We start from the raw sequence: 27,012 nt of genomic DNA, 5'->3' as shown, positions 1-27,012 counted from the left end.
GCTGCATAGTCAAATGCATTATAATACAATTTCCGAATTATGTAAATTATCTTAGTTCTTGATTTTGGTGAAGATTATAAATTAAAATAAGGTTATCCGAAAAATATCTTTTGGCCAGATAATAGACTCGGTTTTTATTCACAGCAAAATTTCAACACGTATCAAGGCAAATTAATTGTTTCTTTTAACTTTGGTTCACGCATTTCGGCTCTACAATGAGAGAGATGAGAACATCCATCATTGGAATCTCCTGTGTCTTAAAAACGTGGTTAAAAATTTTTGTGAAAAGAAGCTTCGTTAAAAACCAATTCCGGTGTTCTTATGAGAAAAAAGAGAAAAGTAAAATTACGAGTACGTTCCGTTTACAGGTACTTTCAATGTGCAAGTCTGAGCGTCAGTCATGTAATAAATCTTTTTTTCCCATTGTTTGTTATCAATGGAATAACAAACATTTTGCTTCAATTTTCAGAATTGAATTTCCTAAGAAAATGCCGTAGAAACGGAAGCAAAAGAGACGAAAAATGTGTCGTATCCAAAGCCGTGGCGTTTTCTTCTACGTTGAATTAAACAATGTCAATGAACATTGAAATCAACCACATGTAAATCAACCACGACTGTCAATTTATTGACGTTATAGCCACAGTTTCGTTACGACCGAGATCGTTATAACATAGTATGACTGTATAATGATGCAGGTGTTGACATTTGATCTTAGTACATAGGAAAGTTTCATAAAAAGAATCCTCAAAGGAAGTACTCACAGAGAACTTTCAACGTAATGCTTTCGTGAACACTACGCTGTAGGACTTGATTGGTTGCCTGGCATGTAAAGATCGCTTCGTCGTCACTTGATGTGGCGGTGATCTGTAAACGACTGTTTGTCGTTTTCCCACCGTATAGGGCGTCTGAAACGCTGCTTTCATAGTTCGTGAGAACTTCACCGTTTCGCCACCAGTGCAGAGTGGACTCTGGATTGCTGCTGCCGGATTCACATGTGATGGTCACCTGAAAAAAAATATTGAAAAATTTTGTTTTATCTCTCTTTGGATTTTATTTGTGATGATTTTCACGTCTCGCTTGAGTTTCTAATAAAAAACTCTTCGTTCGAGAAAATTTTTAGAGTATGTTGCCGTCTATTTTTCAAGTTAATCGAGAGTGAGTAGAATGTGGATTGAATTTATTTCTCATGTTAAATTGGGAGAAATGTCTCTCTCTGCGATTGAGTTTTTCCAACGGAAAGCGGACTCGCATTTGCACCCGAAGATGGGTAACCATTCGAATCTTTGAATCTTTATCAGGATAAGACGAAAACACAGATTATCAGAGATGGTTTTCATTAATTCATCATTTCGTCATTCTCAAAATGGCAGCGAAATTGTTTGAGTTACTATGAGCTTGTTCGCAACATGTTGCAATGCAACATGTAAGGAAGACTCTCCAGTATGTGAAAGTAGAGACTTCTACCACTACTATTACTTATCATCAACATTCACCTCGTAAACATAAGAATTTCTAACGAATTGGTACATGCCGGAACGTATGATCCTAACACATTTATGTTGACAGAGCAGGGCCATAACTAAGTTTCTTGCCGCCCCCACAACTTTAAAATTCGATAATTTTATAACGGTGTTCTTTGTTCCCAACTAAAATTGCCGCCGTCTAAATTTTGCCGCCAGGGCAGTTGCTCATCTACCCCCTTAGATACGGCACTGTGACAGAGTAATGCGTGTTTCATGTTCTATTGGCGCTGTGATCTGCCTTCTATATATTGAATAAAAAATCCGAAGTATCTGAATTTTCATGTTAGGTTAGAATCGTGTTGGGTGTTGGAGATCCGCCTGTTATCTGCGTAGAAACTTCTTAAAATGGTAGGCCAGCTCACATTTAAAAAGCAGAAACTAGACCAATGTTTTTGAAAATGTGTGGTACATTCGCTTGAGGTGGACCGATATAAACGAACCCAAAATCTGAGACACTTCTCCGTTCAAAAACCAAGAGTTTTTCAGATTCGAAACTGAGATTTGTAAGGTTGCAGTTACATCGGTCCACACCAAGAGGGATATACTCCATATTTTCGGAAACACTGGTCGAGACGCTACCTTCCGAATTCGAGCAGGTCTATTATTTTAAGAAGTTTCTCTGCAGAGAGCAGGCAGACTTTCAAAGCTCTGCATTCGAAAAGTCTCGGTCTTCGTCGGTTACACATGTAACCAGGAAGGGAGGTAAAAGCTACAGGTACGACGTGGAGTCTTACGGGTTGGCAAAACTGGGAAATTTATATATATATATATATATATATACATACATATTTTGAGTGGGAGTGTGTGGGGACGCGAAAAAACATGTATGATATACTCTGAACAAGACAAACATCCTATACCTGTTGCCCACGAGTTCCATTTTGCTCCTCCAACATTCAAGATTGCTCGATGACTGAATACATTGAAAGACAATTATATTTTTCCTACAGTTATTTTTCAACGAATGAAAATAAATGTACAAAATATTAAGTGTAAATATTGTGAATTACTTCAAAAAATTCTACACTATTGTTACATATATTTTATATTTTTGATGCAGTGTAGAGTAAATGAGATAAATTTTGTGTAAACGTAACTCACGCCGCATTTGCGGCTTTATTCCTTTTATTTGGAAAATTATGTTGGGTCCGTATTAAGCAAGTTAGATCTCGCTCACATATGCCTGGATAACCAATGCGCTAGAAATATATGCCGGCAAACTATACTCTGTGTACAAACATTTAAATTCCCCCCAAAATGCTTCCTAAAATTTAGTGTCAAAAAAAAATATAACATAGTTATACCATATCTCTGCTTCTAGGTTTCACTGGTGACAAGTTGATGGTTACGGATGAAGGTGGAACTGGAACAGAAAATATATATTATACGAGATAAACAAGGTGTATATCTCTTTGAGAAATATATTTATTCAATTTACATACAGACTGTCCCAAATTGTTTGCACCGCAGATTAGTCTGCGACTGTTGACTAGAAACATAACTTAAATTACAAAGCGTTTTTCAGTGGCGTGACTAAAAATCTCGAAATTTGCGTGAGGGGATCGTATGCATAACCAAATAAACAAAATAAATATTTTTATACAGTACACGTGTGCTAAATGTTCTGGTTATTGAAATGTAGATCTTGCGCTGAAAATTCCTTTGCGAAGAATTTCATATTTTTAAGGACATACTAAATACATAAAATCTCTATGTTTTAGCAAGTTATCACTGTGTTGGTAAGTTTTCATCGACCTAAAAGTTGCTTTTATTAGGGACTGTATCATTGAGCTTATATTACTGTAAGAAGTATAACGCCAGCGGTCTCCGCGCCTCAGCAGTACTAAGAACAGTATCCTAAACAACATGGAACAACGTGGAAGATCACGTGACGTGTATAATGTCAGTGAAACTCCCGTTACTTTCTTATTTCATCCGTAAGAGTTTAGAACAGTTAAAAAAAAATAAGTGAAAGAGATGATTCCAAAATTAATGAAAGAGATACTTCTAGAGTTAAAAATCAAAAACTTTCTGATGAATTACTGAAAGAGACAATTCCAGCATAATGAAAGAAAAAATTCGGGAATTAATGAAAGAAAAAAAATCGGGAATTAATGAAAGATAACAATTTGGGAATTGATGAAAGATAAAAATTTGGGAATTAATGAAAGAAAAAATTCTGGAATTAACGAAAAAAATAATTAATGAAAGAGATTATTCAAGAAAAAATGAATGAGATTATTCAAGAACTAATGAAAGAGATTATTCAAGAACTAATGAAAGAGATTATTCAAGAACTAATGAAAGAGATTATTCAAGAACTAATGAAAGAGATTATTCAAGAACTAATGAAAGAGATTATTCAAGAACTAATGAAAGACACATTCTCAGGATAAAAGAAAGGTATAAATACAGATTTGGTGAAATAAATAATTTCAGTATTAATAAAAAAATAATTTCAGTATTAATAAAAGGTAATTTCAGTATTAATAAAAGAAATAATTCCAAAAGTAATGAAAGAAATACTTCCAGAAGTAATGAAAGAAATAATTCCAGAAGTAATGGAAGAAATAATTTCGGTATTAATAAAAGGTAATTTCAGTATTAATAAAAGAAATAAATCTAGAATGAATGATAGAAAAAATTACAAAATATTAATGAAAGAGATACTTCCAGAACTAATGAAAGAAAGTTTTTCAGAATTAATGAAAGAAATAATTTAATATTTTTTTTTATCTTTAGAAGAGTTTTTTATCTCTTTTTTGAATCCTTAGAAAGCGATATTTAGAGACTGAACTGTACATTGGAGAAATTGCCTGATGCGAAGTTTGCACTAAACACGCCACGTGATATTCTCGTATTCGATGTTACTACCGTCGCAGCGGGCCCTTGCGCCCTTCAGTAATATAAGCTCGATACACTGTACACAAATAGAATGAACTCAACAATTTAATTTATTTTATTCACCATAAGTAGTAATTGCATTTTTTTGTAAATTACAGAATATTCCCAACTTTGACTTCAATTTATGTACGTTTTGCAATTTGTGAACCATACCCTCAATCACGGGCGACGTATGCTGAAAGTCAACTATCTCAATCACAATTGCATTTTAACAAACGCAATTTTTTGCAAATGATTTCTCAGAGTGCCGATTCATATATTCTTCATGTTAACGACTCCTTGAAAAAAAAATTAAGACGTTTTGAGCAACCACGCGCCATTTGAATTTTTTTTTTGAAATTCGAAATTTGTTTCTAAAGTCTACGGCTGTGTAGAGACATCCACTGTGTGAAAAATTTGGGAAAGTTTGTATTACGGTGACATATAATGGTAGAAATAAATCGAACTCACAGTGAACGGTGAGAGTAATATTGGCAGTGAGAGTCTTTTCGGTAGCTGAATTAGTTGCTTCGCATCTGTAGGTGACACCGTTATCACTGGCATCAGCTCTAATGACGAGCTCGCTGAAAACGCCGCTGCCGCTGACTGACGTTATCGCACGCACCTGAAACATTTTAATCAAATTTTCATCCGGCACCTAAGGCTCAGTGAATTATACGGCGGATATAAATTGCAAAATGAGTTCGGGGAATCCTTATTAAGTTCCATTTTCGTTGCAATTACGGTACAGGGAAAAATCAAAATAATCCTATGGATAACAAGAAGATCGAGTTTCTACAAATAGCAAATACAATTACTATAACAGGCAAAATGCTTAACGAGGTGGTTGAAAAAATATGCTCAGAAAGAATACGGATGCCAAATATATCTAAACTTCATATATATTAAAGATACAGCAAACCAATAAGAGCAATAAAAAATCAATAATTATGATAAATATATGTAAATAAAGAATTATGGTTGTGTCTTATTCTAAGTATGAATTTTTCTCTTTGTGGTAGTAGAAACTGGAGTCAGATAAATATTCAATGAAACCCGGTACAGTCGAAGCCACTTATTAGAATTACTGATAATGTTATAATTCGGGTATTGTTATCACTTATGGAAGGAAAGGAACGGACCAATATCATTACGTCGGACAAAATTCGTTTATAGTTAACGGGACTTGGAATAATGTTATCAATTTTTTTTCCGTTAAAAGTTGTTTTTTTTTTTTTTTGCGTATTCTAAAGTCTAAAGCTAAGGTCTAACCAAACTGAATATTTCCTGTACGTTATCGTTATCAGGCTGCAAAACTATATAGAATGCTAGAAGGTATTCTCTCCTTCTCCTCTGTTGACAAACATTTCCGTACTTAATGTAGCATATAGCTGCGTTTGTCTGAAATAAAAGCTTTGACGTCCAACACCATCTGGCAAAAGCAAAGCTAATGCGAGGCGGCATCAAATTTTCTAAGAATTTAAATAAGTCAAGCATTTTCAAGTTCTTCATACTCAAAATATCCAAATTCTACAGAATAAGACCTCAGAAACTTACGAACAAGCTAAAGAAAATGTTAAAATAGGTATTCATGGCAGCAAAAATTAAAAAAAAAGACATTTTTACAAAGAAAGGTTCAAAAATAGGCGTTTATTGAATTTTGCCTAAATTTCCGAACTCTATTTATCAGAAACTTTGAGTCCCGATGTGATCACATTAAGCGGCATGAACCGTATTTCCATGGTTCTGTCAAATATGCGAAAAAGATGGCAGTTTAGAATTTTGTATAAAACCTGATAAATATAAACATGAGGAAAAAAAAGGTGCATGTATGCACTTGTATTTTAGCTAGTTCGCGAAATGATCGAGTGTGTTGTAGTAGGGCATGAGACTTTATACCGACGCACAGTTTGAAAGCTAATCCGTCTTCCTGGTAGACAAGATCTCAGTGAAGAGAGAGAGATAGAGAAGTTTATATACGTGTATAGATGGTATATATACAGTACGTACCTCTCTGTCTCTCTTGAACCAGCGAAGTGTAGCTAAAGGATTGCCACCGATTGCCACGCATGTCAGTCTTTGAAAATCACCGGAGCGTATTGGTGTCCCTTCTTCGTATCCCATGATTGATGGCGGACTAGGCGGATCTGTAACAAGGCGGACACAGTTAGGAGACATTAGCTGAAAGTTTCAGTTCGCTCGAAAATTCCGAGATCGGTAGAACAATTTCCCCCCTTTTTCTTTTACCCTTCTTAATTTTCTATTCCGAACGAATGATTAAAGTTCTTGAATAGATCTACAGGCATGTGCAAAATGCATTATGTAGAGTACAATGTGAAAAACTTTTATTAACATTTCACTCGTTCTTTCAGCGAAGGTTTTTTTGGATGTATTCGAGAATGTAATTGTTTGTGTCAGTGAAATGCACATCATACAAGTCTTTTTTACATGTTCATCATGTGAAGTTTGTTTACACCAAATGCAAATTTAAATCGCGAAATGAATCAGATCAGGGTATTGCTGGTATTGTACCCGATTTTCTGAATTTTTATTATTTAAGACGGATTATGCGTTCATTTTGTGCAATTATACAGGGTGCATAGCAACCAACACGCACCGCATTTTACTGGCAAACCGTTAATTCTAGCGGCATACTTCCAGTTAGGTAAAAGTAACCAAATAACGTGTAAAACTTAGATGCATCATTTATGTTGCAAGGGAGGAGTAGTATAGTTATTAAATAAAAATATATATTTTCTCTACCTTGTGCTCAAAAACCCAATGACAGAAATGTTGCTCGATCTACCCTGGTGACAGGGGAAATTTTTTTTTATGTGCCATATTCATTGTGATATTTGAATTCAAAAACGGAGGAAAGTCGGGAAAGAAGAGAATAAATAAGGGAAAGAAGCGTTTTTCGTTAGTTTTTGCTATTCTTTCCTAATTTTTATCCAATTATTCAATTCAAATAATTTATTAAATACTATTTTGTTGTGGACTATTTTTGTTGGTCACAAGAGAAGCAGGGAAACAACTCTGAATTTGGGTTTTTGAGGACAGGATGATTGCAATATGAATGGTGCATCTGAATTCTACACGTTATTTTGATACTTTTTCTAATTGCAATTATGCTTCTAGGATCAACGGTTCGGTAGTAATATGGGGTGCGTACTGGTAGCTATGCAAATACTGTTTATGGACTTGTGAGAAAAATTATTTCATGTTAGGAAATGCATAGTTTGTGGTGCAGATTCACCATGGAGAGGGACATTCTTCCCGGAAAAAAATTCAATTCTGAAAAATTGTCATGTTGAGTTTTAAGGTCAGCATATGGACGGTCTAAATTTTCTTATAATTAAAACAAATTCTTTCCTACAGAGTCTATAATAGACTATGGGAAAGAATTTGTTTTCCGAATAGGATATAAAGTCGTTTTTCTTTTCGTCAAATATTCTAAGACATTTTTTCCATCTTTAAATGTATTTTAAAATTTCCCAAACCAGCTTCAGCAAAAATCACCGAAGCTTTCAATGGTAGTATTAACTTCTAGGCATCTTAATTTAAATGGAGATTTAAATGGAGGTTTTATTCTTTGCAGTAAAAATATGTTATCTGGTGATGTATAAAGAAATAACACAAATAAGAATGACGTTTTTAAAATAAGGCACAAAGGGAAACTTTTTCAGAAATTCTGATAACTTGTCAATTTTCCGTTACTGTATTCTATTCCTGTGTGTGTGTTTCGTGTTTGCTGCCTTTCACGTCAAACAAAAAGAGAGCGCCAATCGGGGAAAAACCGAACTTGGTGTAATTATTCGTATGTTCATTTCTTAGTTTTCTCTCTTTAAGTTCGCATAATACGTAATTAATTGAATAAGAAACGCATCGAGAGTCTTTGCTCTTATATAAGACAGAAAAAACAATCTCTTACACGTGAAGATGTTAACCCGTTAACCCAAAGTTAATAACGGTTAACCCGTTATTAACTTTGAGTTTTATTTCTATATTGTGATATTTTATTGATATTGCATCAATTAGCCGCCAGGCAGTCCAGTGGTTAGTGAGCTAGCTTCTGACTGTGCAATCCCGGGTCGGGCATGGATGTCTTCTAACACTTACAAATTCCCCTGGACGGATCGTAACGATCTCTTGGGAATACGTGCTGATCACGTTAACGCTATATATAGAACGGCAAGAGCAATCATTTTAATGTTTTTTTTATTTTAAAAACATTATAATCTCGACAGTATTTGATGTTCACACTCAATTCTTAGTGACTTTTCACTATATTTGCATGAATTTTTGTGTACAAAAATTTAAAGACATTGAATGTTTCGTTCGGAAGATAACGTCGTTTATACATAATACGCCCAAGAGTAGCTATGGTAGTATGGTTTTCCGTTGTGGCGAACAATGGAGGCTTTTAGTTTATTGTTAAATGTAGGTTTCCCAATCATTCGCTGATGGCATACACAACACTACACATACAGCAAACACATACGAGTCCCAGACAGATAAGAAAAAATAAATAAAATAATGATATTCGCTGTATCACGTTACTCAGCTAGCTAAAAAAAGATATTCGAGGGGACAGCAGAAATTCATGTATTCAGCATTATTTCTTATTTAGTTATAGTCTCTATTATAATAAAAAAAAGTTTCCCCAACTTCCATCGAAAAGTTGAAGAAACTTTTTTTTCTGACTGTTCATCTAACAACTTCAGTTTTTGTTTTAGACTTTTCATAACTCTTCATGTCACCATCTGCTTTGAAAAAACTTAACAGAGGCCCATTCACAATATGTAGAAATGACTATTTTAGAAGGCAGACATATTTGAACAATAATGATATATTATCAGTACTACATGATATTTCAGGCAATGAATCTGCAGCTGAGGAGATTTACAATGTAAACTCTGATAATGCAAATGTGTGATAACTTCTTGCCACCGAAAGAGAAAGTAGTGGTGATCCAAAAGTGACTGTTCTGAATCCGATAATATTCATGAGAAAGACAAAAATTGGATGCTTTTATGGTTTATTGTTAAATTTATTTAGGTTTCCCAATCATTCGCTGATGACATACACGACACAACACATATTCACGAGTCATATACAGATAAAAAAAAATAATAATGATATCTGGTTGTATCATGTTACTCGGCTAACTAAAAATGATATTCAAGGGGATAGCAGAAATTCATGTATTCACAACCAAAAAACAAGGTTTTAAATTTAAAATATATTTTCTAATTTGTGTGCACTCTTTATAAATTAATTTGAAGAATGAAATTTTTTACGTGCTCCAGTATTTTTCCCCAATAGTGCAAATTCATATTGATATAAAATTATATGGTATTCCCATTAATGCGCACAATTAAATAGTCCCAATAAGAAAGACCTTGATACTCATATAAAAAACATACATCATCAAAATGGAGCGATGTACGTTGTGATGTTGGTGCAATGTTTGTTTGTAGTTTGTTCATAGTAAATCTTGTCCACAGTTACCCTCTATATTTTCATATTCAAATTTGAAAATTCTTAATATGGACACCCTGCATGCTTAAGGGAAAAGTGAATTTTTTCGAAATTGATAGATTCACCATGTGGGATAATGCTTTGCTATTTTTATTTAAAAACTTTAGTGTGATTAAATATATTGTGCTGAAAAAAAAAGCAGCAGTCAAAATGATTGCCGGTGGCCCCTTATAGGTATAAGTCCGGCCCTTCTAGCGTTAAGAATATCCAAGAGGGTTTTTTTTTCCGATACGTCAACACATGTGGACAAACTGGACCCCCCCATGTCTTCAATTGATGATAGCAAAATATGACGACATATTTGAAAAAAAAATTAGTGAAACGAAATTGAATTGTAATATTTATTCGCATTAAATTTTAAAGTAAATAATAAATTGCAAAAGAATTACTTGCATGAAAATAATAATATAATATCGTTAAATAAGGTGGAGCAAAAGCACTCACGAGACAATAAAGCACACCAGCTTTCAAGAGTTCATTTCTCAACCAAAAATGACTTCCTGAGTACTTTTTTAGTACCAATATCTGGGTAGTTTTGTCATCTACACGTGAAAAAATATACAAATACAATGCCGCGAGGTAAAATACCCAACGAGGTAGCTGAATGGCTGCAAGAAATCCTCATTGAGCTCAAATGAGTACGTTGACTCTTGAATTATAAGATAGTTCAAGATTTGCTGTGAAAGAACTCGGATATCTGACTGAATGACCAATCAACACTACATGGGTTTTTTTTATATGTATCACAAAAGCGCAGTAATTGGTAAATTTTATCAGTTGAATAGAGGAGAACGTTAAAATATCAGTGGTTTTCCCGTGTCTGGCGATGATGTTATGTATTACGTTATTCACGAAGAAATGTATTTGGTAGATTGATGTTTGATTATACTTACAAACGACGCTGAATAAAACTGTTTCTTTTATAGAATTGTTCAGGGCTTCGCTATCAGCATAACAAGTAAACGTCTTATTGTCCGGGTCCTGCATATTACAAGAATAATAAAAATAATATTATTATTGTATTGTAGTGTTTATCAAGAGTGCAAGCAATTAATGTCTGTAAAAACAAAATATTTACAAAAATTCGAAAAATACAAACAAAACATTGTGTATTTATATTTTGAATGTCACATCAACAACTTTATTCTCTAAAATGCTTGTTGGAAAAAGTCCATAATATACAAGTCTTTTTACCTATTACAGAGAAAAAAACAAAACAAGCGTGAATGCACCAACGCATGATAGACCACGAAACCCCACATGCGCCTCGTCCATATTCTTCTGCGGAACTTCTAACGATTTGGTACATGGAATATCCGTGTACGTGTTGTGAACCTCTAACGTGAAGTTTGTTTCTGTATAAAGCATGTTATAGTGTTTTTCGAACTATGAGACAGGTATAATGATTGAATATTTGTGACGTTCTGGGAAATTTTGCTTCTGTGGCAAGACTTTGTAGCAGGGAAATTGACTCGCATTCGCGTCGTGAAATTGAAAACTATAGGAAACCAACTTCACAGCCGACCACTACTATGGCACCAGTGGGGTTCAAGTCCGCGTCGATGCGAGTCCGTCATTATAACCACTTGACCAGCACAGCATATAATAGAGTGAGGTTCATTTCATAAATGAATAGACTGACCATATTTCCTTCATAAAAAATACAAGAAATCAGGACCTATACAGTATACCGCCAATTATCGCCAAAATGTGTCAAAATAAAAAATATATATATATTGGTATACCTCGAAAGTAGCGTGCATTTGTGCTGCTAAGCAACAGATGTATTTCATGAGTATGACTTGAAACATTTTTAGGAAAAATCTCATCTTTTTACTAATTGCTTGAAATATAATTTCCAAACGCTTTTTTGTTAAAATACATATATCATTATGCGTAACATTCGTACGAAAAACGATTTTCAAATCAAAGAGTAAGATGAAGCAAATGTACGTGGATGAAATGAGAAATCGTTGGTAGAATGTGCGCAGTGAATCATTATTACACTGACAGTTCATTTTCTCCACTGAATTCCGCTTTCATTGTAATAATTTTTTTTTTACTAATTCACTTAATTAAAACCATTTTGTTTTCCATTCATCGAATGTGACCACAGACATAATGTGTCCGAGCTAATTTTTCAAAACAACGCCCTTTTTCCGTCGACGGCATCCATTTCGTCTTCGTCATACAGCGAACACGAGCACGAGAAGAGTTCAACGTCTCCACCACCACCACCAGCAGCAGCAGCGAGAGTTATTTTTGAGATAATGAAGACAACTCCCTATTTCAACTAAATAATGGAAGTTTGTGTTAATGAGCCTCTGTTTCCGGCCACGGCCGAATCTTGTTCGAATCCATTAATCAGTTGAATTTCCAAAAGCGAGACTTTCCGTCTTGTAAACGGTGCAACAAAGAGAAGCTCGAAGTGAGTTATTACATGGCGGTCGTCTCCCAAAAACCCCCGTTTTTCTGAACATTGCACGTTGTTAATGGGAGGGGGAGCAAGTGCAAAACAACATGATTCTCACATGTACGGTATCGCTCCCCCCTTTACTTTTAGTATTTTTTTTTTGTGGGAAGCCACCGAAACAATCGGCACGTCACGTACATGCCATCCATCACGATAGCGCGAGGCCAAGAGAACCCAACTGGCATAAATTATACGTTGTTGAGTATGTTTCATTTGAATGTTCTCGTGTTCTGCTCCGGGTTTGAGTGGTTGGTGCCTTTAATTCATACCGTTGGGAGAAAAAAATCAAAACATTCGTTTGTAATTAATTCATCTTTCGGCCTTCCTTTTTGGGGCCTCATCAGTCACTGAAGTCAGCTGTCGGAAATATGAGGATTTGTAAGAGATTTTATCTTCAGTAATCTTTTAGTTATGAATGCCACCATCACGTGTATAGTACTTCTATTGCGTGGACATCTTAATGACCGTATTTTCGGGTATCAGGTTTCTCGGTAATTTGTTCATTCGGTGCAGTCAGTCGGACAAAAGAATCCTACCAACTTGTCCAAGTGTGAACATTCGTAGTCCGCCACATAACTTTAGAGGCACGTTAGACAGGAAATTACATACAGGGAGCATAGCTTACATCACAAACCGCAAATTAGTGGTGAACCGTTGGTCCTGGAGGCATATTTCCAATTAGAAAAAAAAAATATCCAAATAACGTGTGGACTTCAGATAAGTCATTCATGTTCCAAGGGGGTTGTATGGTCATCAAAATAACATAAATAACTTTTTATACGGACACCTTTTGCTCAAAAACTCAGTTAGAAAGTTGATGCCTTGTCTTTTCTGAGGCTAACAAAAAATACTTGCATTTTTTTAAGTGTAATATTTACTGGGATATTGGATTACAAAAAACAGAGGAAAGTTGGAAACGAATGACATAAATAAGGGAAAGAAGTGTTGTCCGTTAGTTTTGCTGTTCCTTCAGAACTTCCCTCCGATTTTTTAAAATCAAATATCTCAGTACATGTTGCACATAGAAACATGAACGTTTTATTGTTAGCTTCAGAAGAGACAAGGCAACTACTTTATAATTGGGTTTCTGTGTGGAGTGTTAATGACGTATCTGTATTCTACTCGTTATTTCAATAATTTTCCTAATTGGAAGTAGGCCTCTAGGATCAACCGTTCACCAATAAAATGAGGCAAAGGAAATTATGGAATCTCCCCCTGTATATTTCACTACGCTTGACTATTGATTCTCAACACTGAGAAGGGAACAAATAGTATTGCACTATATACTAAATAACTCGTACTGAGTGTCTTGCGGATGAATTTACCTGCCTGGTGAGTGTGACGGTGACGTTAGACGTGGTGAGCCAACCGCCTCTAGTGACCGTGACTTCCGAAGTTGCGTCCTTTGACGGCTTTCCGTCTATGACCCACGTCAACTTTGATGGAGGGTTGCTCGGACCTGCTGAACACGACATGGTGATGACATTTCCGACCCTTCCTTCCGTGGGACCAGTGATGAATATCTTTGAAGGGGCAACTGAAACGATGTGTATATTTTATGCATCTTTTTTTTTAAAGTATTCTCTAATCATCATAGATTATTAATGGTAGCAAGACATGCAACTGAATGGAACATACAAGTAAATTGGAAACATTCATCACTACTGTCATAGTGCATCGTAATTTCTATTCGATGATCACAGTACTTACATCGCACACTGAGTTTGACGGAAGCTATCCTCGGGTGATAGGTCACCGGGTTCGAGGCTTCGCATCGATATATCGCGTTATTGTCCGTTTCGTCCACCGTGAACGTGTGAATGTTAGTCACTTCTTTGCCGCTGGTGCTATACGACATGTCTACCTGTACATTGTCTCTGTACCAAATCAGTTCAGCAGCTGGATTCCCACCTCTCGTTATACACGCCAATGTCAATGTATCACCGACTTGAACGATGTCACCTTCCTGATAACCCTCTATTTCAGGAATCCCTGGTGGATCTGGAAGTCAAGAAATGTAAAACAGACACTTAGATTGCAAAAACTGATCGAAGCAGCTGAACATTATGAAGCATTAATTCATTCATGGTTTGTAGATATGATTTATATAGTTTTTATTTTAGAGTCGGGCCACCCCTCATTTAAATGAAAAAAAAACCAGGTTGGACGAAGTCACCCCATTATATCGGGTGAATATGCGCACCGCCTATTTTGTGTATATAATAAGGCTGTGATTGAATTGAAGTTTTATTTTAAAAAAATATATGACTTAATTACGACGTTTCCTTCAAGCGGTTCCACGAGACATTACGATAAATTAAAAAAGTGCACGTTAAACTTGAAATTAGGTAAATTATGTACATTCTAAATCATTTGAATCATGATCATAATTTTCAAATCACATTCATTTGTTATTATAATTATGTAGGTTTTCTAGAAAAAAATGAATTTCAAATTCTAATTTAGAAGAAAACGAAGGGGGAAATACGGGGTGATTATAAAAAAACTATCCCGACATATGGGCCCCTAACTATCATACCATTCACAGAAACTGAATGAAATTTTAGCATAAGATATTTTGAGGTATGCGCTCAAGAATGATAGGGAAAACAACAGTGTCACTCTAACAGTTACGGTTACAGTGAGAAAATTTCGAAAATATCAAATGGCAACACCAAGTTTTTTGTATTGGAATGCGATCTCCATTGTGAAAAACCCTAAATAGCGTTCGAACGGCAACTGTAGCATGAAAATCACCGGCGGTAGATAGGCTAAAAGTGAGGACAACCAATAAGGACAGAGAAGCAGCATAAAATAAAGCATTTTATTGTGTTTCACAAATTTTCCACATGACCTTGTGGAGGACTAATCAGGCTGGGATCTCAGCCGAAGAAACGGTGTGACGAATGAAACGAACATTAATGCTCTGGTAAAGTCACGGCAAAGTCCTTTTTACTTTTTCCTTGCCTAGCTCCGGGGATTTTCGTGCTACAGGTGCCATTCCAACGCTATTTAGTGTTTTTCAGTATGGAGATCGCATTCCAATACAAAAAACCTTGGTGTTGCCATTTGATATTTTCGAAATTTTCTCACTGTAACCGTAACTGTTAGTGACACTGTTGTTTTCCATATCATTCTTGAGCGCATACCTCAAAATACTTTATGCGAAAATTTCATTCAGTTTCTGTGAATGGTATGATAGTTAAGGGCCCATATGTCGGGATAGTTTTTTTATAATCACCCTGCATATAAGAGATTGACCTAATTTATATGGTTTCACTGCAATATAAATTACTATACAAAGAAATCAACTTAACGTAGTTCAAAGCTCCAAGCACACATTATCTTCAGAAAATACGTTAAATCTACTGTTGAAAAAGTTGGGAAAAAAAAATCCGGAATCTCTCTAAAGAAAAACATACAAGTTAAGAAAGTAAAAGTTACAGGTTGAATGGTTCCCACAGAGATTTTGAGTCCGCTCTCTGGAACAAATCCTGAATAAAGTAAAGCTATTTTCTATTTATATTGGTTCTTATTTAAGAGAGTGAATCTCGTGTTCAAAATAAACTACTTTTTTTATTCTTCAACCTGCTAAATAATTTCAATCCATAAGGTACTCTGATACACACAAAATGGCAATGACAGAAAGTGGGCAAAGTGACTCCCAAATCTTGTATGGAACCTCTGGTATGGCAAATATTGCCCTCTAGAATAAAAATCTTTCGGTAACACGCAAAACCAAAACCTAAATTGTTTTAGAATCGTCATTACATATACTAATAATAATAGTAACTTATGGGACTTGAATGGTTTTCTAAAGGTTGCGTAATTAAAAAATTTCAGGTATTCAAATTTTTCCTGATATCGAATCTCGTCAAAAAAGTTTCTTATTGGTGATATCACTCATCAGGAAACACCCTGCCCCAAACCCCAGATCGTTTCATTTACATGCAAAGCGAATGTCTTGAAGACTGCACTGCTACAAACGATCAACTAAGGGCCGTAAACACCGACATGGTTTAAACTGTAGTCGTAATTTTTGGGAGATATCAACATAGATTGGTTAAAAACCTGAATTTAACCAATTCGTGTCTATCTCTCATCAAAAAATTGTGACTATGGTTCAAACCATGTCGGTGAATACCGCCCTAAGTTTTTACCACTAGAATTTTTTAATCCTTTATTTATTTTTTCAATACTGGCCAAAGCCACCCCAGTTGACAGTATATGAAAACTTGATATTTTATACAACGGTACCATTTGATATACGATCAGCTGTTTGGTAAAATTATTGTTGCGTACTGCTATGAGGCTCACGATTTGTGTATAGACAGATATTTATGGATCCACATAATTTTACATGTAATACAATTTGTTTCAAACTATCGGTGAATTTAGTTGTGGATATGCAAGATAATGTATGCTACTGAAGGGTGGGCAAATTGTCCGTAGAAACTTTAAAAATGAATAAAAACATGAAAAATATACGAAATAAAAAACGGTTTGCAGGGTTAGCATCGCTGTCACATAATATATTAAGACAGGAAAAAAACAAAAAACATCCAATAGGTGGCGCTGACGTACATAAATCAAAGAAAAGATACGCAAAAAACAAACAGAATGCCATCAAATCGTTTATTACAGCAGTATGTGTTCCACATGACCACCAGCCAGGCGAGTCACAAATCCAGCAACGGCAGAATGCAGCACGGTTTACAACGGTGAACAGCTTATGGATGAGGAGCACAAGTTCTTACAACCATATCATTTGCATATTTCCGTCAAAGTCGCTCATACCAGCGCCATCTATCAGCTGTTTATTGGGTTATTTTTTACTGTCTTAAAAAAATTCCCGTGGTCTAGCGATGCTAATACCCTGTAAACCATTTATTATTTCGGTTATTTTTCCTGTTTTTATTCATCTTTAAAGTTTCTATGGACTTTTTGCCTACCCTGTACCTAATTTACATGCAAAATTTTTAACTTCCTCCGTGAAATTTCTAATGAATTGGTACATACCGGAACCTGAATTCTGGGTATATGCGTATTTATGTTGTGAGGGTTATGCTGCTTCATTTTATGATATAGTGTTGACTTCTTTCCTGCATATTTTGAATGACAATCTACACTGACAACGATCATGCAGTGCTTCTGTAAGACTTCGTTCGATGTGTTACTATCAAGAGTGTATAGAGTACAGAAAATGCACTGATGTGAATTTTTTCGCCGGGAATCCCTTAACAATTATGACTTTATATTTATTTTTCTATCGTTTGATCATAATATTGATGAAAAAACTGTATATTTCTACTGTTTTTGAATATTAGCAGCATGTGTATGTAATTTTTTTATCCTCTCAATTTACTTTTATTTGCATACTTATTTAATTTCTATATAGACAAGAATATTCAATCATCCAATCGCAATAGCAAAGACGGTAGAGGGTGTTCTAGGGAGTGCATAATAGCACTTTATCAAAAGCAATATCATATTTTTCTGACAGATTTGCTGCAATATGTTTTATAAACTTTTCGAGGTCGCAGGGGTTGTAATGCAGTAGGCTCCCTCTCGTGGTGTACCCTGGGTAACTTAGAATCTACCACACGTTATTGAACTGCTTGTCATTGTTTGACACAGCATTATCGCGATGGTCTTTGCACAAATAAAAACCAAAACGAAATCCAATCTCAAAGATTTTATGGTTCAGAAATAATGAAGTAGGCTAATTTTTTATTGTGAAATTCCACATTACGAAAAAAACTACATTTCTGTTTCTACTTTAATGAATTGGATACGGTAAGCTCATTACACGGAACTTGTGTCATTTCACAAATTGTTCCGATTTTCTTTTTTGGGTCTGTCTCTTGGGCATTGTATAGAAAATTCTCATTGAAAACTTTCCTATACAGTTTTCGCCAAAACTAGTATCATTTATGTGTCCTCCGTGTGCTTTACTCCCCAGTGATTGAACTTCGAACTTTCATATTCAAACTTCTTGTTCCACGACGAAAAATATTTGCTATATATAAGGCGTGTTCTGTCACCCCTAAACGGTTTTCACATCCTGCTTATACAGGAAAAAATAATTATTTAAATATTCTAAAATCTTCGTATTGTTTACATTTAAATCTATGAAAATACCTAAATTCAAGCTTTCAAAATTGCAAAAAAGCATTTTAAAGCATAAATTTGAAAAAGCAAAAATTGTTCTAATGAAATTAACAAAAAGATATGATCCGATTGAGATTGAGGTGTTCAGTAGAATATGATCAGCAGCGTGAAATTCATATCGCTATCGTACGAAACAGAATTTGTACTCTTCAGAGCATCATTTTTCATGGAATTCCATTCGGAAGCATAAAAAAAAAAGAAGATTAAGTAAAAAAAAAAAAAAAAGAGATGTAATTCGAGAGGAAAAATGTACTCAAATTGAGTTGGCAGAAAGCCGAAAGAATTTTGTTAGATATTTCGTTTCGTTTTTTTAGCATTATTCCTTCTGATTCTGATCCTTAGCTGAATAGAAAAAAAAAATGTTTTGTGCTATTGATTTATGACATCCTCATGGGGGTAATGCGATTTTTTTTTTCAACCGGTTTACATCAGATTACAGATCTTGGCTAGACAAATTACTTAAAGATTCCAACCACCCCTCTCTATCTTCTACAACTTACCTTAACTCATACATTTTTTTCTTCTTCAGAAAGGTATTTAGAACGAATTGATTGCTTCATACGGGAAAAAGCACACTCTCTTCCGAAAGGTTTTTGAAAAGTGATTTATAATTCGACTGGGATACCTACTTTTTTTATACATTTAAGATATATAGAAGTATATATATATGACGTCGATTGAGATAGAGAAATGAAACTATAAAAAATTCACTTTATACATTTCGATATCAGATGAATTTTTAGGGTTTTCCTCATGGGAAACGCTTATTAAATTTAGGAACTGAGACAATGTCTGTTGTATTGTGGATAAAAAATTGCTTATAAGATACGAATTATTGTTACTTATTTTAATTGAAGATTATTCTTTCTTCTATCATATTTTCAATTTTGTGATATATTTTATGAGAGGGAAGATTTTTCTTCCAATTAAAATTTAGAAATCACATAGAAATTAAAATTTTTTTCATCGTTTAGAAATGTTAAAATGTCAAACTAATAAAATTAAGAAATGTTATATTGCAAACTGTTCAAATTTAGGAATGTTATATTGCAAACTGTTAAAATTAAGAAATGTTATATTGCAAACTGTTAAAATTTAGAAATGTTAAAATGTCAAAATTTAGAAATGTTAAAATGTTAAAATTTAGAAATGTTAAAATGTCAAAATTTAGAAATGTTAAAATGTCAAAATTTAGAAATGTTAAAATGTTAAAATTTAGAAATGTTAAAATGTCAAAATTTAGAAATGTTAAAATATCAAAATTTAGAAATGTTAAAATGTCAAAATTTAGAAATTTTAAAATGTCAAAATTTAGAAATGTCAAAATTTAGAAACATTAAAAACAATTTTAATATACAAATTCAGAAGTAAATTTATCTGCTCCGAACTGTTTATAGACACCACGAAGCATTCATCAATACGCTACGAAACTTCAGGAGCGTCCCAGTGAAAAGACTAAAGAAAGAAGTATAGGGGATTACCACTAGAGGGCGATGTCATTTACTCTCGCCATAGCTCCGACAATTTTCATAGCTGTAAGGAGCTCTGAAAAAATTAGCTTTACCTTTAACAATAATAGATGTGTATTTTATTTCTTATTTGCGACCATCCAAAATTACAGCATTCATACTCACAAAGAACATCAATTTTGACTTTCGCCCTCAAAGGATGAGCAAGGGCTTTGTGTATCGCTTCACATGTGTACGTGGCACCGTTGTCGTCCATGATGACGTACACGGTTATTGTGCTGAGCGTTGTATGGACTCGTGTACCAGAAGTTTCTTCCCTTGGATGAAATGACCCTGCAAATAAATTAATATTAATAAAAACATTAATTTCCTCCTATTTCAATTTAAAAAACGTAATGGATTTATTTCCCTATTTGTTTACAAAATTTGTTGATTAATTTTACCTCCTTGCAAAAGGACTCCGTTCCTGTACCACTTGAGCTTCGCTGCAGGCTTGCTATGCTTCGCTATGCAGGTTAGTGTTATGCGCTCAGCTTCTCGTACATCTAGTGTACTTCCGTTCACGTGCTTCAAGATTTCCAGTTTCTTCGGGGGCACTAGATAAGCACACACGTGGAGAAAAACAATGGCATTGTTAATTCTTAAAATGTCTTTCACCTTAAAAACCATTACTAAAAAAACAACGAACACATTTATCATGTTGTAAATGATCTTGGCAAATTTCACTCAGGCTTTGCGAGTTGAGAACATGTAAGGCTATACGCACCATATCGCCCCGGAATGGTGATGGGGACACGTGACGCGTCCGAGAAATCGCCCGTTTTGAGAAACGCTGTATGCCTCAACATAGCATGCAACTTTCCGTGCATAACATACATTAGTATCACGAGAGTTATGAATTTCCAAGCGTGAGTGGAAAAAAATTGAAGTGTTCCTTACATGCATGGAGAAAAGAATGCTTGTATACTGCTACTTCGCGGCACGTTTACCGGCGAAACAGTGTCTTACGGCAAAGCTACAGGCTTCGCTTAAAAGCTCCTCTGTATGTCAATATTTTTAAATAATTCAAAATCTCATCTTCTTGTGATCATGCATGCGTCAGAAGATACATAAATTATTCTTACAGCTCTCGAAACAATTTGCAGTTTTTGCGGGAAATTCAGTTAATTTAAACGCTTAGGAGTCTTGAAATATTCCATGGGACTCGAATAATTTCACTTGCAAACAATGTGAATTCATACATATGACACGTATTTATACGTGGCCGCCAAATCCCCAATCGCGGTCGATTCGCGAAATGGCCGAGAGGTTTGGCCAAAGTCCGATTTCAAAAATTAGTTTTTGACCGTTAGGAGGTGACGGGGAACAGTGGAACCAAAAGTTTAGACTAGAAAAGCTATGCTCTTAGAAAAGTCATAGAAAACTTTGAAACTGGAATGATTTAAATTGCGGTAAAGGAAAATAAACATCTTGAACTCTTATAAAAACTAATTACGTTTTTAATCCATTTCAAAAGAAACATCGAAACATCAATTGTCAATTTTTTTCCAATGAAATGTTTCTCTTTCCCAAATACGAAATGTCAAGTTATTTATTCAGCACTCTGTGTATTGATTGTCATGGAATTAATGCACTTTGAATTGAATAAAATCATTTTATACCAGGCCATTTTTTTTTCCATACCGTAAAATAATAATAAAAATTCGTCTGAAACATTCCAGAAGCAGTTCATTCATCAGTGTTTTCATGATCGAAAGTGGTGAAGATGAAAAAAGGGAGAGAGTGAAGGGAAACTGTTTCCGGATTATCCTTCAAGGGACTATTATATTCGCGCACTGAGAACAGTATTTTTTCTTATCCTGTAAATGAGAAAGTAACGTGACATCCCTTTTATTACAGTTATTTTTTTTTATTTTGTTTCGCGCTGCGTGAAAACATTCTCTGCAGTGAGTAAGTAAGTAAAAGATTAGTGTTTGTGCTCACCGAGAACAGTCACGCGAGACGCTGCTCTTATTGGGTGGTTCTTGGCAGCTGGACCGACCTGCAATACAAAGAAAAAGACATCAAGCAATAACATAACATGAAAGCATGACATGAGTTCTCAAGCGTTAAATTCCACGAATAATTCTTTATTTTTAACCTAATCAAAAAATGTTTTGTGCTACTATGCATCCTGAAACCACCGTATAAAGTGAAGAACCTTAACAAAATGTTTATATTCTTCTAAGAAAATAAAACCATCTTCTGCCTGCTCAAGAGTAATGGAATTCAAAGCAGCCTGGCAGTCCTTTGATTATTATTTAGATTCCACATACGAATGTATAGGAGATGCGTGTACGGTTAAGTAGTGCTAGCACTCATTTGATTACACTGGAGAACATTGAAATTGTGTCCGACATGGAAAATATACAATATCGAATGTTTTTGACCCGCTAAACATGAATATCACCGCGAAAAAAATTTATTGGTTCTCGTTTTGGAAATATTACCATGTTGAACGTAAAAAAGTGCTTTCCGAGTGTTATTGTATAGTGAAAAAGTGGTAAGGAGCATAGAATAACGTCACCTAGAAACATAGTGATCCTCAATGCTGACGGACTACTGTTGCACTATAAATTATAAGAGATGTTCCTTATGTTCAGTACAAGCACAATGCCTACGTGTCAGATGCCGATAAATGAACTATTGCAATGTAATACATTTGCGCTTTCATGTTGTTTGCCAGTATTAGTTGTGTTTCTATGTATTTGTATTGCATTTTATGTTTATTAATGTTATGCCTCTATTGGTGAGGTTTCTATGTATGTCTGTATATTTATTATGTTTTCTACGTGCATATGGTTTGTTTCAATATGTTGTATATACTGCTATTTTATACGTATTAAATGTGAAATATCGGAGAAAACCGTAGCAAATCCAGCTCTGTTATGGTCAAATTTCTGTGCAGCACACCGGATTGCATAAGAAATGTGATTAATAAAGAGATTTAAAAAAAAAATGTAATTGTATTAACACACCGTTTTATTCTGTAACATAATAACCATAGAAAGATACATGGGAATAGCGAAACAAAATCAATAAACAATTTGCGTCACCCATGATGGAATGATTGATTATAACCATTCCCATTTTAGAATTCCAATAACACGCAACCTCATATATCTTCAGTATCCCAGCCATTCACGTGATTTAACTCGTCTTCTCTTTCTTATTCTTCGCTTGGCGGATCGGATCACTAATAATAATAATAACAAAAATAATAAAAATAATAATACATCGTATCAAGCGATAGCAAATATCCCGGTAATTATGCTGTTGCTGCAAAAGCCTAAGCTTCTTCTCTTAGCTGATTAAAAAAAAAAATTCTAATAACTCTCTCCCGCTTTCTATCCTAGAATCGTGTCAGAGAGGAATTCTCAAATACCTAATTATGGTTGCGAGAGCAATTTTTTTTTTTATTAAAAAAAATTCGATTTACGGATTCTTTTGGACATTGGAATCTTTTCCAGCTCCACGGTTGCCTCCATCTTTTCTTTTTTTTTCATTTCTCTTCATCATAATTTTAATTATTTCGAGAGAAAAGGGAAACGGAAAAAAAGGCCAGTTAAGGATACTAATTTAATCAGCGGGGCTACCGTTATTACGTTCCGGTAATAGAAAAAAAATCTAAAAAATAAGAAAATAAAGGAATTCGGGGATTCCTTGTACCGTTTTGATGTACGATGCATGTTTGGCAATTTAGGAGATATGGGAGATCAATATTTGATTCTTTTTTCCCCCCTCCTCTTTTTATACACAGTCTATTGAATAAACTCGCTTTAGGAAGGTGTAAATTGATGAATCGAAAAAGCGAAATCAATACACATTTTTTTTCCTCATACCATTTTTTTTTTTTTACAATGTTGCGTAAAGAACTGGAAGAAAATACCGCGGAAACATTAAATTAATTGAATGAGAATAATAATGTTACCAAATATTGAAATTATAACGAAGGTGAAAGGAAAAATATTAAAGGGAGGTTGAAATATTGATTGAATTAGAACAAAAAAAAAATCATGGAGGAAACTGATATTTTTTGTTCGGGAGAAATGATTTACAGGGTGTTTCAAAAAGAATCACCCGATTTGATATGTGTATATTACGAAAACTATTGAACACATAGACACGTAAGATTAATTTTATATTACATGGCTGATCATAAAGTTGTTTTACAAACCAAATTAAAGGTTCTCAAATATGTCCACCTTGGGATGCACGGTAAGTTTATACGGAAGTAAAATTCGTCCCAAACTTTTGCGAGCATGTTTGCATCCACTGCTGCTGCTATGCGTATCTTCAGTTCGGCTAATGTAGCTGGAAGGGAAGGCACATAAACGTAGTCTTTTATAAAGCGCACACTGTGAGGTTCACCGATCTTGGAGGCCAGTGATGTTTAACTGAATCGCCTGGTCCCGTACGGTCGATCCATCGCTTAGGAATGCGATTATTCAAAAATTCTCAAACGTCCAATCTCCAGTATGGTTGTGTCCCGTCGTGCTGTAAAATGAAGCGATTCGAATCGATTTCTAACTGTGGGAAAAGCCGATATTGACAAACACTGAAGTGGCGGCCGAAGAAAGAGCGTTAGCGCTACCTGTCGGCAAATGCGTGAAACTCGAGGTTCCCATCTTTCTACCCACACATTATTCGATCGAAACGGATTGAAAGCTGAATGTTTATGCTTTTTTTTAAATCGGATGATTCTTTTTGAAACACCCTGTAATTGTGGTAAACTTTATTTATTAAGATTAACGAATGTATTTAAATTGTTCGTATATGCGTGTTTTTTTATGGTAAATAAAAAAAATTGCAGTCCTTTTATATTATGGTCGAGCTTTTGATAAAATTTGGCATGAAGGGCTGCTTTTCAAAATGATAAATAGGGGGGCTACCCTTTAATCATATAATCAAATTTTTTAGTTCATATTTATTTTTCGTACCTTTCAGGTCAAGATAATCGACTCATTATCAGAAAAAAAGACGTATAACCGCAGGAATTAACCAAGGCTCCAACTTTGGCCCGATGATACACAATATTTTCATGGATGTGATTATCCTATGGTACGAAAGGTCATCCTCGGTTTTTACGCTGACGATGTTATATTAATTTCAACCAACAGGAAGCCCTTAAAAGCGCTAAGTAACCTCCAGGAGCGGATCACAAATTTCTAAAGGTGAAATGCATACAACAATGCCAAATTGAATGTGAACGAATGTGCAATGATGTGGCGCAGAAATGTCCCATCGAATACGAGAATCATCTTAGAGCGACAAGATATCGTGCCATCGACTCAAACTAAGTTTCTGGGTGTCACCCTTGATAAAAGACGCAACTTCAGGAGCCATAACAAGAACAAAATCAAAAAGACTCAGATCCTCTTGGAAAATCTATTGAGATTCTGCTATACGAAGTCCAAACTCAGTTTGAGGAACGAAGTTTTGATATACGAACAAATCGCTCGGCCCGTGTTGCTGTGTTGACACATGGGGCCCCAGCTTGGGCTTTCGCATCTACGAGCAACATGTACAAACTACAACGATTCAAGAATCGCGTCCTCAGGTGCTTCACTGGGGCACTAAAATTTATTCCGCCTCCACTGATCTGCACAAAGATTTGAAGGTGTCATCTATGTTTTCCCACATCAAGGAACTATCTCGAAACCACTTCGAAAAACAAGAAAGGTCGTGTCACAAACATCTGAGAGATCCCTAATTATGACGCTCGCGAGTTTCTGAAACATCTAAGGCCTAAAAACATACTCCATACAAGATATGTGTCTGAATTTTGAAAAATGTTTTTTTTTGTGTTACAAAAATTTTTTTGTAAATATTCAAACATTCGATAGTTTTCTTCTTTCAAGACAATGTTTAAGAGATTTTCACGAACGAAGACATCGAAGGTTTGACAAGCTGGTGGATAAGACAATTTTTCGAAACAAATGTTATTTACTTTTCTCTTTAATGTTATCATTTTATGTCATATTTTATGCCAATGCAATATATGGTTGCTCCAAGATGGAGGATAATTGGGTCTTTTTTTTAGCTCGGTGCTCTGTATAACGTTCAACGGCCACGGTCACGACATATCAAAAGCACAGTTTGGTAAAAAAATAAATGTTGCATTAAACTGCATATATCATTTTTGTTTATTGAGCTCATTGCGAAACGGTAATTTTATGTCTTCTATGTAGGTGTTCACCAATTGGGCAAGGACTCGCAATCAAACATTTAAGAAAACCTCACGCGCATATATCGAAATAAAATTTGGCAATGCAGAACTGATCGACATCCAAAATCATCCAAAATGAATTCGGAGCGCGATGAGGGAAATTTATCAAAAAGAAAAAAGTTTATTTATTTATTTACACACATCTCAACAGGCAAGCATTGCCCAATTATAGAGATGGACAAGAGGAGAGAAATACAATAGAATGCAAATACATAAACAAGCGGAATGGTGTTCAATTCAGCGCCGCTGATTCAGCACATACAACTCAGTGTGGCGATAATTAAGCGTGAGACAATTTCGTACCACGCCATTCAGCGCGGCCAGTTTAGTGTTATCACAAAAGATAGTCATGATAAAGATAAAAATGGAAAAAATAATAATAATATGATTAATAACATAGTTTAGAAATAATGCAACACAATGCAAACACAAGGGTTATTTTTTCAACTTTTCAGTGTTTATAGCGTAGAGTGCAGACAAGTGGATTGCAAGTTAAATATTCGGCACACAGTGATATTGTATTGAATATTCGGGGGGAGGGGGTTCAGACCCCTTACGAAATTTATTGGGCGGGATTGGGGGAGGGGGAAGCCTCAGCCTCTAGGTTCTGGCACCTATGTTTGAAGACACTTGAACTGGAAGGACCACATGAAGAAATCGCAGGAGAGATTCAGAATTTTCTAT

At 35.0% G+C, this 27,012-nt stretch overlaps 1 protein-coding gene across 1 annotated transcript in view; it reads right to left on the bottom strand.

The window, feature by feature from the left end:
* LOC149075777 (nephrin-like) overlaps nucleotides 1-27,012 on the bottom strand; it is a 154,345-nt gene that overhangs the window by 51,998 nt on the left and 75,335 nt on the right. The window contains exons 4-13 of the mRNA XM_089243287.1: nucleotides 22,044-22,101; nucleotides 20,504-20,656; nucleotides 20,226-20,393; nucleotides 14,131-14,421; nucleotides 13,746-13,957; nucleotides 10,841-10,928; nucleotides 6,417-6,553; nucleotides 4,878-5,031; nucleotides 2,828-2,886; nucleotides 762-1,005 (exon numbers count right to left, since the gene is read on the bottom strand). Coding sequence (XP_089099413.1) covers nucleotides 762-1,005; nucleotides 2,828-2,886; nucleotides 4,878-5,031; nucleotides 6,417-6,553; nucleotides 10,841-10,928; nucleotides 13,746-13,957; nucleotides 14,131-14,421; nucleotides 20,226-20,393; nucleotides 20,504-20,656; nucleotides 22,044-22,101 — 1,564 coding nt within the window. The remainder of the gene's footprint in view (nucleotides 1-761; nucleotides 1,006-2,827; nucleotides 2,887-4,877; nucleotides 5,032-6,416; nucleotides 6,554-10,840; nucleotides 10,929-13,745; nucleotides 13,958-14,130; nucleotides 14,422-20,225; nucleotides 20,394-20,503; nucleotides 20,657-22,043; nucleotides 22,102-27,012) is intronic.

The sequence above is a fragment of the Pholcus phalangioides genome, unplaced genomic scaffold (assembly GCF_987345545.1).
Source record: "Pholcus phalangioides strain wild (caught in Gottingen) unplaced genomic scaffold, Ppha-v1.0 ptg000015l_1, whole genome shotgun sequence".
Taxonomy (NCBI): domain Eukaryota; kingdom Metazoa; phylum Arthropoda; class Arachnida; order Araneae; family Pholcidae; genus Pholcus; species Pholcus phalangioides.
This window is presented reverse-complemented; position numbering and strand designations above follow the sequence as displayed.